The sequence below is a fragment of the Engraulis encrasicolus genome, chromosome 4, assembly GCF_034702125.1.
Source record: "Engraulis encrasicolus isolate BLACKSEA-1 chromosome 4, IST_EnEncr_1.0, whole genome shotgun sequence".
NCBI lineage: Eukaryota > Metazoa > Chordata > Actinopteri > Clupeiformes > Engraulidae > Engraulis > Engraulis encrasicolus.
The window spans coordinates 49,459,453-49,473,666 of record NC_085860.1 but is presented as its reverse complement, the minus strand read 5'-3'; the positions used below and the strand labels follow the sequence as shown (position 1 = coordinate 49,473,666).

At 42.2% G+C, this 14,214-nt stretch overlaps 1 protein-coding gene across 1 annotated transcript; it reads left to right on the top strand.

Moving 5' to 3' along the window:
* Positions 1-2,704, top strand: LOC134446951 (uncharacterized). Its single transcript, XM_063196245.1, has 2 exons — positions 1-442; positions 587-2,704. The coding sequence occupies exon 2, from the start codon at positions 1,498-1,500 to the stop codon at positions 2,161-2,163; it is 666 nt and encodes a 221-aa protein (XP_063052315.1). The 5' UTR covers positions 1-442; positions 587-1,497; the 3' UTR covers positions 2,164-2,704.
* The last annotated feature ends 11,510 nt before the right edge of the window (positions 2,705-14,214 follow it).

The window sequence follows — 14,214 nt, the reverse complement described above, 5'->3', positions numbered from 1 at the left end:
TAAACAGATTGGAATGTAGGCTGACTCATTTGCATTTCCGTCTTTCTTGGATAATTAACGTCAGTTAGGCCTATGGGGAGTAATCAGCTGACAGGAACGAAATTAACCGTTCCGGGAACAATATTTTTTTGTTCTAACCGGTTCGGGAACGTCAATTTATTGGTGGAACCCATAACCGGAAACGTTATAATTCTGTTTCTGTTCGGAACGGAACGTTTGGAAAAAAATAACGGTTCAAAGCCCTGATTGTAATGTACTTAGTTGTTGGTTACTGACACCATTTAACTTAATCGTAGCCCTGTCCATAGGCGGCTGGCGTGGGGTCGGCTGCTGTTCTGGGATGGTGTGTCGAGCTGGGCAAACTCAAGTGTCGCTGGTGGCGTGTCTCCACTCTGTGTCCTTTGGGGTTGACTGCTTGCGTGCCGCTTCGAGAGAACCAGAGGTAATGCCGGCATTTTCTGTAAGAGTCTCGACGCTTAGCTCTTGACTTGTGTAGGGAGTTGTGCATTTCCACAATACACAACTCCTGTTTAATCGATTTATAAATGCCGTGCCTAATGGTAACTTTCTCGTTAAATGTACATAGGAGGAGTTGGTGCCTTCGACTACACTGATGCAGTGTCACTAGAGAAGGGGGGCATCACTGTTCTTTTCCCAACCTGTTTTCCTTGTTTTGTTTTTGTTCTCTTGTGTACCTTGTGTAATGTGATTCATGTATGAAACTTAGTGTATTTCTTGGGCTAGTGCAATTATTATTAGTGCAATCTCTGGCAGTATTGCCAATGACCTTTGGAACAGTTTTTGGTTGCTGTAGTGGGAGACCAAACATAGCATAATCTAACTAACAAGTGTGTGACCATTCCAGACTTTGCCTACGGGCAGTTTTGTGTGTTATTTATTTTATTTCTTTACTAACAGTGTTTGCAGTGCATTGTCTGCTGTTTGGTCCCCTCCTCATGCAATTGCATAATTTGCACCTTATTGTAACTATTGGTAATTGCCCTTTATGCCACTTTATAGTGCACTTGTTCAGAAGTTACATGAAATCCATGACTGAGCCTGAGAGGCAGATATCTTGAAATACAGAAAAGATGAGAATCACTGAAAGAAAATAAAAAGAACTCTGAATTGTATGACAGTTGTATCTCTTGTTATTCACTAACCTGTTGCGGGGAAAGTCAAATCAAGTGTTTGATGGTTGGGTTCTCTCACCCTAACAAATGAGAGTGGCGTAGTCACTAAACATCTTAAAAACATTAAAAATATAAAAAAAATTTACGGTAAAGAGATAACGCAGGCCACATTTGGCAGTAGTCGGCAAAGGATAACTAAGTGGATACAGCTGTCTACAATTGTTAGTGGTGGGTTTTGTATGCATTTGGTTTTGTTTTGTTTTGTTGGGAAAAGAGCAGTGATTACCCCCAGCCAGCGGAGGGCCCCACCGACGATCACCGGCAGGGGTGCTGGCATAGCCGACGGCCAAGCTGCGAGAGAAGCATGGAAGGACTGTCTGAGTTGAGGGAGATGGCAGCGCATCAGCAAGGGCAGCTGGATGTGCTGTCAAGGTGGCTGGGCATTTCCCAGCAACCTCAACCTCAACCGGAGTCGCAGGAGGCTAGCTTCACGTGGGAGAGCCAGCATCTGGGGCACCCGGTGAGAGACCGTGATGGGCAACGGGCCTCTGTGGGTGCGCAGCGGCAGCCCTCGCCGACAGCCCACTCAGGGGGCAATGGGCAGGCCTCCAACCGCAGACTGTCATTTAGTGGACAGGAGAGTAACCGTCCAAGAAGAACGTCCATGTCGCATGAGGCTAGCTTCACGTGGGGGAGCCAGCATCTGGGGCACCCGGTGAGAGACCGTGATGGGCAACGGGCCTCTGTGGGTGCGCAGTGGCAGCCCTCGCCGACAGCCCACTCAGGGGGCAATGGACAACGGGCCTCGGTGGGTGCGCAGCGGCAGCCTTCGCCGACAGCCCACTCAGGGGGCAATGGGCAGGCCTCCAACCGCAGACTGTCATGTAGTGGACTGGAGAGTAACCGTCCAAGAAGAACGTCCATGTCCATCCAGCCTGGCGTGACTCCATCCTGGATCATTATGCAGTGTCTGTGTATGATTATGTGCATGTGTACTTTGTTGATGGTTAATGTGCTGGGGGGCTTCTAGTGTGCGTGTGGTTGCGCTCGTTGGATGCGCATGCGCGCGCGTGTGTGTGTGCGTGTGTGCGAGAGAACCAGAGGTAATGCCGGCATTTTCTGTAAGAGTTTCGACGCTTAGCACTTGAGTTGTGTGGGGTGGGAGTGGGGGTGCTCCGCAGGTGTGATGGCGGGACTGGCGGCGTGGTGCCTTTGATATCGCGCTGTGGTGTCGTGGTTGCACCTGTGGGAGCGCCCACATTTCCACAATACACAACTCCTGTTGAATCGATTTATAAATGCCGTTTCTAATGGTAACTTTCTCGTTAAATGTACATAGGAGGAGTTGGTGCCTTCGACTACACTGATGCAGTGTCACTAGAGAAGGGGGGCATCACTGTTCTTTTCCCAACCTTTTTCTTTCTTTTGTCCTATTGTGTAAGTGATTCATCCTGTGCAACCTTTTCACTTTGTAACATCCGAGACGAAGGGGCTCGTGTAAGTTTCTACTTAGTAACCGCCAAGACGGAGCTTGTGTATATGATTAGGGTATGAACACTGAAGTATTACTGGGAGACGTATCTTAAATTCCAAACTTCTTTTGGAACCTATACTTGCTGTAGGGGGAGACCAAAGACGTGTGTCTAACAGGCTTGTGTGTGTGTGTGGTGGCCATTACCAATTTTGCCCTTTTGGCAGTTTGTTTTCTTTTGTACAATTTGCTTTACTAATTTTGTTTGCCGTGCAATTTTTGTTATTTGGTCTACCCCTCGTGCAATTAGCACTTTTGCATAACTAGCACATTTGCACCATTTTGTATATTGAGATGACTTGCCTATAAATACTGTAAAAGGTTCATATTCTATTTTTATATTTGACTGAGCCCGTGAGGCATATTTTCATATACAGAGACTCATTACGAAAAGAAAGAAAATAAAAAGAACTCTGAATTAGGGGTCGACCGATACAGGTTTTTTAATGGCCGATGCGATACCGATATTTTTTCCATCACTGTTGGCCGATACCCGATTTCCGATACCCGATACGCCGATACCGATATTGTTAAAAAAGTGTTAAAAATGACAAAAATCAGTACTGTTTCATTTTTTTAAAAATCCTATCCCATCACCTTTTCATCACACCATAACATGAATAACAGGAAAATAACTGTCATGTACAAAGCACACTGAGCAACTAGTTTTTCAAGCATCTGTAGCCTATACTGTATTATAGCCACCTAAAAAGGTATACATAAGGCATTAAAAATTCAAAGGACTGTGGCTTGACAGTGGTACAATAGCATAGAGCTTGACTGTAAATTTGAAAAATGTTGGGGATGACCAAGATTATTATGGGTTTAAATATGTATGCCTATTTTTTCACCTGTATAGGTGTACTTGATTTACTAGGGCCTTTCACAAAATAAATCAAATCAACTAAATAACAAACAAAAGCCCAAAATAACAAACCAAAGAACTGCAAACAAAACACATAGACAAGTAAAACCATTTTCTTATTTTCTTATTATAAAATACATTGCAAAGAATGCCACCAGTAAAAACACCCTCTATTTTACTCAGATTGGAACATTCACTTGTTGCTGAACGAGGAAGTGGCAGCATGACGGTGACCTGTTAAATGTTACAGAACTGTTTTACACAGTATTTCTAACCAAATAAACTTCTATGAATTGAAATAGCCAGTTTGCAAGTGATGTTTGTTACTCATTAGAGATCGCTAAACAGATGGAAGTTGATAAATGAATGACGCTACGAAATGCGCATTTTGAAACGCGGTGGAAATTTACACTGAAACATGCTGGAAGGCACTCGTTACAACGCTAGGTAAGAGTTATGGCAAATGGATGTGATAAATGACCGAACAATGAACCAGGGAAATAAAAACAGTAGTTTACCCTCGTTGGAAGAGCTGGTTGGTTGCTCAACAAGATGGCTGCATTATGCAGTCTGCATGCTGGTGAGTTGAATGCTACAGAAATGTTTTACAAGAGGCTATTTTAATTTAGCCAGTTTGCAAGTGATGTTTGCTACCTATTAGCCTAGATGTCGCTAAAACAGATTGAAGTTGATACATGAATGACGGTATGAAATGCGCGTTTTGAAAGGCGGTGGAAATTAGACACTGAAACATATGCCGGTAGACACTCAGTTACAACGGTAGAAAGATGGCAAAAGGTGATTATTGACTGAACAATGAACCAGGGAATTAAAATCAGTAGGCCTACAGAAAATGGATGGAGCTGAAACATTCTCCCTTTAGGCATATTACATGCACATGCCATGTCATTCAGTGTCCACATTAAAATAGGATGCATCTGAAAGTCTAAAACTTTGTGGCAGCCTGCAAGGCTGTTTACTTTACTCCATGAGTGGGGGAGGGGTGACGCAGCTGCGTGCATTGCGGGTCTGCCAGCAACACAGAGCTGCCCGTCTGTAGTCAAAATCTCGGGGTGGGCGTATCGGCCAAAACCGCATGCGTATCGGCCGATGCCGATACACTTCATAAACGCAAATATCGGCCCGATATATCGGCCGGCCGATATATCGGTCAACCCTTACTCTGAATTGTATGACAGTTGTATCTCTTGTTATTCACTAACCTGTTGCGGGGAAAGTCAAATCAAGTGTTTGATGGTTGGGTTCTCTCACCCTAACAAATGAGAGTGGCGTAGTCACTAAACATCTTAAAAATATTAAAAATATAAAAATATTACGGTAAAGAGATAACGCAGGCCACATTTGAGTACTGTGGGATTAATTGTCATCACAATCCCTATTAGTTCAGTAGTTCACCCTCTGACCGCTTGGTACAGTAAAGCATGTTTGGCAAATGTTAGTTGTGTACATGTTGGCCTCGCCACCGGGATGGTTTTAGAAGACATCATGTGGGGTGAGATCCACTCACACCCACTTATGTATAGGGTAGCGCAGTGGTACTCAATGGTTTTTTTTTAACAAACACCCTCATCATAAACTAACCTGATTTTCATCATCTGGCTGCGTTCAGCAACTACACGCGAGGGCGTTCCATTCCCTGCTGCACGGAATGGCATACCAGAGGGCAAGAGTCAGGTTAATCGTAAACCTCCCAATGCCACATTGACCACGTCATAATCCTGCCACCTCGGGGGAATAGAGACCCCTTTGTGAAACGCTAGAGGGATGGTAGAGTGGGACTAGTGACATGGAGGAGTGACATGGAAGAGGTGGGACAATTCGACTTGTGCAAGGCGAATGGGAAATTATCTCTAGTAGCTTTCCCTCTACATCAACCAGAACTGATGAAGCTTTTCGGATGAGGGGTGAAACATCTTTCAATTTCAAAGAGGTCCAGTTGCTTACAACTTATCTATTTTGAAAACATGACCTGACCATGATCATAGATAGTGTTTTGCATGATTGTTAATTATTGTAGTCAATAAAAAATGCTTTACAATTGTTTTGTTTTTGTCTAAGTGCAAACCTGGAGAGCTTACCAAGCACTATGTCTGAAAAACAAAAGTCTGTGGATGTGCCAGAGGATATTGGAAAAGATGGAACACCTTTTGAAGAAGGGTAAGATTTCTTGGCAGCTTCTCCTCATTTCCTATAACAAAACTATACTGTACATATAGAATGGGGTTTCACTTTTCAGAATTCGATGTTTAGTATGTTGCAGGTTGTGAGAACAGAAATGGTTGAACTGTTGTAGGCCTAGCCTATAGCCTCTTTGAGGGATCTTAACACATTTAGTTAAAGGTGCACCACAATTGGTAATTTCTTTCTTTAGGAGAAATTTACAATAAAGAAATTTCATTTAGAATCTTGTGTTTCTTGACTACAATGGTTTTGACATAAATTAAATTTGGATTAAAGTGTAAATATAGATTGTGATAAATGACTAGGCCTAGGCATACATTTAATCTCATTCAATCATTTTGTTTTTGAAGTGCAAACCCAAAGAGCTCAAAGGTACCTAAAGCAAGTGTTATGTCGAAGAGGTCCATGGATGTGCAAGAGGATTTTAGGAAAGACGAAACACTTTTTGAAGAGGGGTAAGATTTTGTTTTGTTTTATTTTGGGGGGTATTTGGTATTTTGGTACTTTTTTTGGTATTTTGGAACTTACTTTTCCTGACAGGGATTTTTTAAAAGTAACATCTGGAGCATCGATTGAGTTGTAATATTGATTGGCTTATTTTTACCTGGAAAGGTGTCATATGGTAGCTGGCCTCGGCTCCTGGATGCTTTTAGAAGACATCATGTGGGATGAGATCCACTTAAACCACCTGTGTATATAGGGTAGAGCAGTGGTTCTCAACCATACCGACAAATGTAATTCATAGTTTATAATAAAGAAATTTCTTTAGAATCCTCTCTTGCATTTCTTGACTAAAATGGTTCTGATAGAAACTTAATTTGGATTAAAGTGTAGATATACAGTAGATTGTGATAAATGACTAGGCCTAGGCGTAAATTTAATCTAAATTTAATCGTGCTATACACAATGATGGTACATGCAAAAAATGAAGGACACAATAAGTTACAAGTACATGAGTGAGTACTATTCATTCGTAAAAAGTGTGCATTTCTTTCAAAAGCTTAAAGGTACCTGGACGAAGTGCTATGTTAAAAAAACAGATGGCCATGGATGTCCCAGAGGACATTGGAAAAGATGGAGCACCTTTTGAAGAAGGGTAAGTTGTTTTAGTAGCTTCTCTCCACTTCCTATAGCCAAACCATACACCTAGAATCAGTTTTCACTTTGAGGGAGCTTAACATAATTGTTGTAAGTGGCCGTTTGTCAATCAAATCCAATCATACTTAAATTGGAGCAAATCAAACGAACGCTTCAGGCACCATGGGCAGGTAATGTACGCAGACAAGACAAAGTCCAATTTCCAGGCAAAGACTTGAGTTAATGGTGGTTTATTTTTTATTCTAGTTGAGCAAACAAAATCATGGTCTCTCTCGCACTGGTAAAAAACCACATGCCCATCACCCAGGTGCCTACACAGATCCCCACCTGCTTCCTACCTATATACAGGTGTACCTGTGCCCACTACTGCCCCCAAGTGTTCAAATGATATATCAGTACATAAATCAAAGATAATGACTAAAGCAATCAACTAAACAAATAACTAGAATTATCATTACCAAAATGTTATTAACTTTACCATATTACAAAAATACAAATAATTAATATAGCAAAATAATAATGCATATAGATTGTGGGTGGTAAATGAATATGCCAACATTTAGACACTGTGTGTGTCTAGTCCTCATTAACTATTCTAAAATCTGAGTGGTATATCCTGCTGCCTTTTGCAGCTGACCAACAACTGTATGACTATATTGCAAAGTTTTAATTCCTGTCTTTCAATTAATTGGGCTAGGATTGTGCATGTTCACTCTTACGGCTTCTGATATCTTGAGCTCAGAGCTGGCGACTCTGCCATTGAAGGTCACCCAGAACACATTGTTCTTGATATCAGAAGCATCCCTAGGCCCGTGTGCTATCCGTAAGCAATATGTGTGTTTATGATTCGTCACTACTGTAGACATGGGGACGCCATCTCCCTTAACTAATATATCATACTTGCATACGTGTAACCTGCTGACATGAGGAAGATGATATAAAAACCGTTGCCACCATTTTTTCAATTGTCGATTGGCTGTCACACGCCAGAGATAGGATGCTGCCTAGTTAGTGAGGCACTGTGATACTTAGTCTCATTTCTCATTTTCTTTTAACGTTTACTTTTATTCCACTTTTACTTCTTTTATTTTCTTCTTATTCTTTTTGTAATCTCACTTTTTCTATAATAAATTGTATCCTGATCGATCCTTTTAATTATGAAGTCAAGACTTATTTTATTTTTTACAAGTGAGTCAGCTAAAACACAACGCAGAGCATTCAGCCTTCAATTTTTATTGGAGAAGAGAATTTTGGAAACGTCCAAAATCTAACACTATCAGGAAACATATGAAACATGTATGTAGAAAAACTGAAGAGAATGCCCCATTTCCTTTTATTGCAGGCTGCCCCAGTGCTACACAACAGAGGAAGGGTTCATTGCCCTGGCCTTAGCCCTGCATGCCAACCCCTCCCACCTGAAAGAGCTGTATATGAGCAGGAATAAATGTGGAACATCCGTCTGCTCACCGAGGCCCAGAGGAACCCCCAAAGGCAGGAAACTAGAGTATGTAGTGATATTATTAACACACTCTTATTTTCTATAAAGGTTCAAAGTGATTTTTACTGAAATGTGATTATTTTTGTCCTATCTTTTCAGCACATCGCCATACACCAGATATAACAGCACAAGAGGACGTTAACCTCACCTGGGAAGTAAAAAAGACTAATCCAGACCATGTTGTAAAGGGAGACAAGGCAACATTTTCACAGTAGTGAACCTTAACACACAATGCACTCTGTATTTGTTTCGCTTTTTTGTCCGTTGTCTGGCCGTTGGATGCAGCGATTTGTATGTGTGTTTTGTCTATTTGTGTCTATTTGTGTTTATATTCTGTTTTGATTTGACAATTTTCATGCTGGCATGACAATAAAGTCTATTCTATTCTATTCTATTCTATTCTATTCTAATCCACCCAAACAGAACTGCAGGAAATGTAATTTAAGTAACTGTAACATTGCCATTACACACAATTAAACACCAATTCCATTGAAATTGGGACAAGGATACTTGGGACTAACTAAATACTGTCATTTTTAAAACATCCGATTCTTCCATTTGATGGAGAACAAAGAAAACACATCCACTGCCAAAACTGAGCAAAATTGTTTTGGAGCTAATTCCCGTCTTAGACACAGACGGTTTCAACATCTCAAATGGTAGGCGTGTGTTCCATCATGTTTTCCTTTCTGTAGTGCTCACAATATGACTGATCTTGACCACAAACGTATTGCCTGGTTGTCCTTATGATGGAGCTAAACAGTTAGAACATAGTAGAGAATGCAATTTGGCATTAGTATGTGACAATAATTGAAGGCCTTCTTTCAAAATATAATGTCTGAGTGGCTTCTCATGCTGTTTAAAACCCATATCATTCAGCATGCTATATCTTTACATCTGCAGATGAGTGAGAAGAACTTAACCAAAAATATTACTGCACCCCATGCCATTACAGATGCTGACTTCTGAAGTGAGCGCTATATGCAAAAGTAATTAACATCACACATCTTCTTCAGAATCAAATTGTGTGTGTGTGTGTGTGTGTGTGTGTGTGTGTGTGTGTGTGTGTGTGTGTGTGTGTGTGTGTGTGTGTGTGTGTGTGTGTGTGTGTGTGTTAGTACAGTGTTAATTCAACATTTGGAGAGTAGGAGAAACAATATGAAATTCAACTCTATATGTTGAAATAACACTGCTGGCCTAGAATTACTACTGTGTTTGTATGAATGTGTGTAGTCTACTTGTTTCTTGCTGCACACGTACTGCCTTTTTGCTCATCTGATATATTTATTTATGCCTCATCATCATATAGACCAGGGGTGTCAAACTCAAATTCACAGTGGGCCAAAATCAAAATCTGGAACGAAGTCGTGGGCCGAACTCAAAATTCAAAAAGTATTGAAATTGTGCATGTACGAACATGCTTAAAATACTCAAATGCATACATCTTAAACACTCAATCCCAGCAGNTATTGTTGTTCAAATGTGCCTGCAGGCTGTTGTAAATGAGTGGAAAACATCACTGATTCACTTGTATGAGCATGTGACGCCCAAAATGTCATGCTCAAGTCATATTAAATACATTAATGTGTAGGGGGCCAACTGTAATATAAATTAGAAATGATCTCGCGGGTCAAATAAAATGACTCCGCGGGCCAAATTTGACCCCCGGGTCTAAGTTTGACATCCCTGATATAGACTAAAGATGTAAATGTACGTACATTTGTTGTGGAGCTGTTGTTCCTTTGAATTAAATTAAATATTAAATCACACCCTATAGGCTTCCAATTCTATTATTTTCCTGGGAAATCTTTGTTTAGTATAATTCAAGTGTCCATGAGGCTAATGGGTAATAATAATATAATAATAATAATAATAATAATAATTGTATTTGTATAGCACTGTGTCATACAAGGCATGTAACTCAAAGTGCTTAACAAATGGGAAAAAACATTGTTAGAGATAGATTTAAAAGGAGAGGTATAGAGGAGAGGCAGAAAAAGCAGGAAGGCAGAGGAAGAAGAGATAGACAGAGAATGTAGAGTCATAAGGTCAACGTAGGTTAGGACCAGGATTCTTAGATGTGTAAGGTCCATAGTGGCTGGGCCTATCATAAGTCATAGATAGTCACACAGAGATTGGGCGCTCAGGTGCGGCCCCTGGTGGCATCAGGGGTGAGGAAAAACTCCCTTTCGCTTGATTCATAGTTTGTGAGGGAAAAAAAAAAGCTCAGTGAGGTCTGAGAAAAAAGACCCCCTGTAGTCAGGAAGAAACCTCAGGCAGAGACCAGCGGCCACCTAGGGGAGCCCCCTGCCAGGGCTGGATTGCGAGTAGTAAGGGCGCTGCGGCGGCTGGGACACTATGACGCCTTGGCAGCTAGGAGTTGGCAAGGATGAAGAGGTGGGTCTTCAGCTGCTTCTTAAAGGAGTCGACGGAGGTGGCTGATCGGATCTCGATGGGGAGGGCGTTCCATCTCTTGGGCGCATAGCAGGCAAACGCGGCGTCGCCGATCTTCTTCTGCGGGGGGGTGGGGGTCCTTAGCAGCTTGGCATCAGTGGACCTGAGAGCTCGAGCAGGGGCATAAAAAGAGAGCATGTCTGAGATATAGCTAGGGGCAAGTCCATTTAATGCTTTAAATACTGTGAGCAGAATCTTAAAGTCGATTCTGTATGAGACAGGTAACCAGTGCAGGTCTGCCAAGACAGGAGAGATGTGCTCTCTCATTCTGGTTCTTGTTAGGATTCTTGCCGCAGAATTTTGAATGAGTTGCAATTTGTCAATTAATTTTTTTGGGAGACCAGAGAAGAGAGCATTGCAGTAGTCTATCCTACTGGTGACAAAGGCATGAATAAGTTTCTCAGCGTCTTGTCGGGGGGCCAAGCCGCGCACTTTGTTGACATTTCTAAGATGGAAAAAAGCAGATTTTGTTATCTTGTTGATGTGAGGCTCAAAGCTCAAATCAGAGTCTATGACCACACCTAGGCTAGTAACCTTATCTTTAATGTGTATGCTTAGGTCACCTAGGCTTGAGTGGAGTTTTGCACGTTTTTTCTTAGGCCCAATGAGCAACACTTCAGTTTTATCTTCATTTAATTTTAGGAAGTTACTGTTCATCCAATCTGTAATGGCAGACATGCATTTAGTCAAGGCATGAATGGCAGTGGTTTGGCTAGGCTCGACAGAGATATATAGTTGAGTGTCATCGGCATAGCTATGAAAATCAACATTGTGCTCTCTGATGATGGAGCCCAGGGGCAACATATAGAGAGAGAAGAGGAGAGGGCCCAAGCAACTACCCTGAGCAACTCCAAAAGGCACATCATACTTGTTGGAGACGTATTCTCCGATGGTGACAAAAAACTGTCTTCCTGTAATATATGTTTTGAACCACTCTAAGACGTGACCGGACAAGCCTACCCAAGACTCAAGGCGGTCAATTAGTATGTTGTGGTCTATCGTGTCAAAGGCGGCACTGAGGTCGAGGAGGATAAGTGCTGAAACTTTGTTTGCGGCAGTGTTGAGCCTAAGATCACTTATTATTTTGGTTAGTGCTGTTTCGGTGCTATGGTTGGCTCTAAAGCCTGATTGGAATTTTTCCAAGATATCATTCCCAGCCAGATGTTGATTAAGCTGTTTAAATACAACTTTTTCTAGTACCTTGCTTATAAAGGGGAGGTTTGATATAGGTCTGTAGTTGTTTAAAGAATTCTGATCTAAATTTGTCTTTTTTAGGAGTGGCTTTACCATGGCTGTTTTGAATGAGCTTGGAAAAATGCCTGTAAGCATAGAGGTGTTAACAATTTGCAGTAAAGGTGCTGCTAAGCAACCAAGTACGTTTTTTAGCAGATATGTGGGGATCGCGTCAAGGCTGCAGGTAGACTGCTTACTTTCCCTGACTATTTTACATAGGTCGTCCTCTGTAATTGGACAAAACTTTTGGAAGCTCTCAGGTCTCCTAGGGGGGTTTAACCCTCCCCTCGGTGTATCGCCTGAGTGGGCGACAGAGGTTGCTGCGTTTCCACCTTGGATGCCTTCTCTAATGTCGGCAATCTTTTTATTAAAAAATCTAGCAAATTCCTCGCACTTGGCATGTGATGCTGCATTTAGGTTGTTATTGCTATGTGTTGGATTAAGCAGGTGGTCAATAGTGGAAAAAAGAACTTTCGCATTATGCTGGTTGTCTGTTATGATTTTGGAAAAATATGCTTTTCTCTCTGAGCGTACCGCATTATTGTAGGAGGAGATCTCATCCCTAAGGGTTTGTCTGTGGACTTCTAATTTAGTTTTCCTCCAAAGACGCTCGGTTACTCTGCATTTTCTTTTTAAGGCTCTAAGTGAGTCATTCATCCAAGGTGAATACCTAGCTCTGGTTCTTGTCGTCGTTCTAATTGGAGCTATGTTATCTAGAATTCCTCTTAAGTTGTTGTTGAAGCTATCAACCATTTCATCAGGTGTGCAGTGACCATTTAGTAGGTCACCTGATTTGATGAGGTCTGAAATCTTAAGCTCAGCAGAGGCATTAATGCGTCGTCTGTGAATGACATTGTTGGGTGTGCTAATTTGTGTTGAAATGTCAAAATCAAAAAACACACAGTGGTGGTCGGAGAGGCCGACGTCCGTGACCGATATATTGTTGATATCAAGTGCATGTGAAATAACAAGGTCAAGTGTGTTGCCTTTTCGATGGGTAGGCTGTTCTGTAACATTCTGGACGAGACCGAATCCATTTAATGTGTCTAAGAAAGACTTGGCTATTGCGTCATCTGATTTATTTACGTGGATATTAAAGTCGCCAGCAATTATTGCTTTGTCATAGTTAGTAAGTACGTCCGACATGAAGGTGGAGAAATCAGATAGAAATGACGAAGAGAATTTCGGTGGACGGTACAGAACAATAATGATCAGTTTGAGGTTTGCTTGGACCCTCATTGCCATGTATTCAAATGAAGAGAAAGAGCCCAGATTCATCTTAGTACAATTAAATTTGTTGGAGAAAAGTATGGCTACGCCTCCGCCTCGTTTCTTTGGTCTCGGGGCGTGAAGGAATTTGTAATCGGAAGGGCAAGCCTCAATAAAAGTAGCAGCCCCGTCGTCTTTAAGCCATGTTTCGGTAAGGAACATAAAGCTTATGTTTTTGTCCGAGACCAGCTGGTTTACTACGAAGCTTTTGTTGGTCAAGGACTGCACGTTAAGTAATGCAGCATTAACATTCAAAGTAGTAGAGCTATTGTTTATGCGTTCAGGTGCAATCGTGATTAGGTTGTTGTGTACACAACCAGAGGGTCTATATCTGCGAGCTTTCCTACGGGTAGTGACAGCGTGGATAGCTAGTGGGGTACTCTCTGTTGGGCACGCAGTGTCTAAATTGGTGTAGTGCTTTGGATTTGAAACACCTGTTAGTCAATCCAAGGACCGATGGGCTTCGAGGGTCAGCTCTAGGTTGGTCGCGAGGAGACGAGCGCCAGATCTGTTTAAGTGCCTTCCATCTCGTGCGAAGAGGTTTCGGCCGTTCCAGAAAGCGGAGAAGTTGTCAACGTAGGGAATGGCTTCTTGGCGGCAGTGTCTCATCAGCCAGACGTGCAGTTGGCGGATTCGGGAGAACTGGAAGGCAGAGAAACAAACAGAGGGGATGGGGCCTGAGATAGCGTATTTTTTTCCAGTGCTGCGAAGGGTATTAATAAGGGAGAGGAAATCGGACTCAAGTTTTTTAGACTGCTGCAGCCGGATGTCATTGGAGCCTGCGTGGACGATGAGAGTTGTGGCAGTAGGATACTGTGACAGCGCGTCCGGCACATTCGACTGGACATCGGCTACGAGAGCTCCAGGTAGGCACCACGTCTGGGCGTTTCGTAGGGTTACGTGGCGAACCATCGAAGATCCTATGAGGACT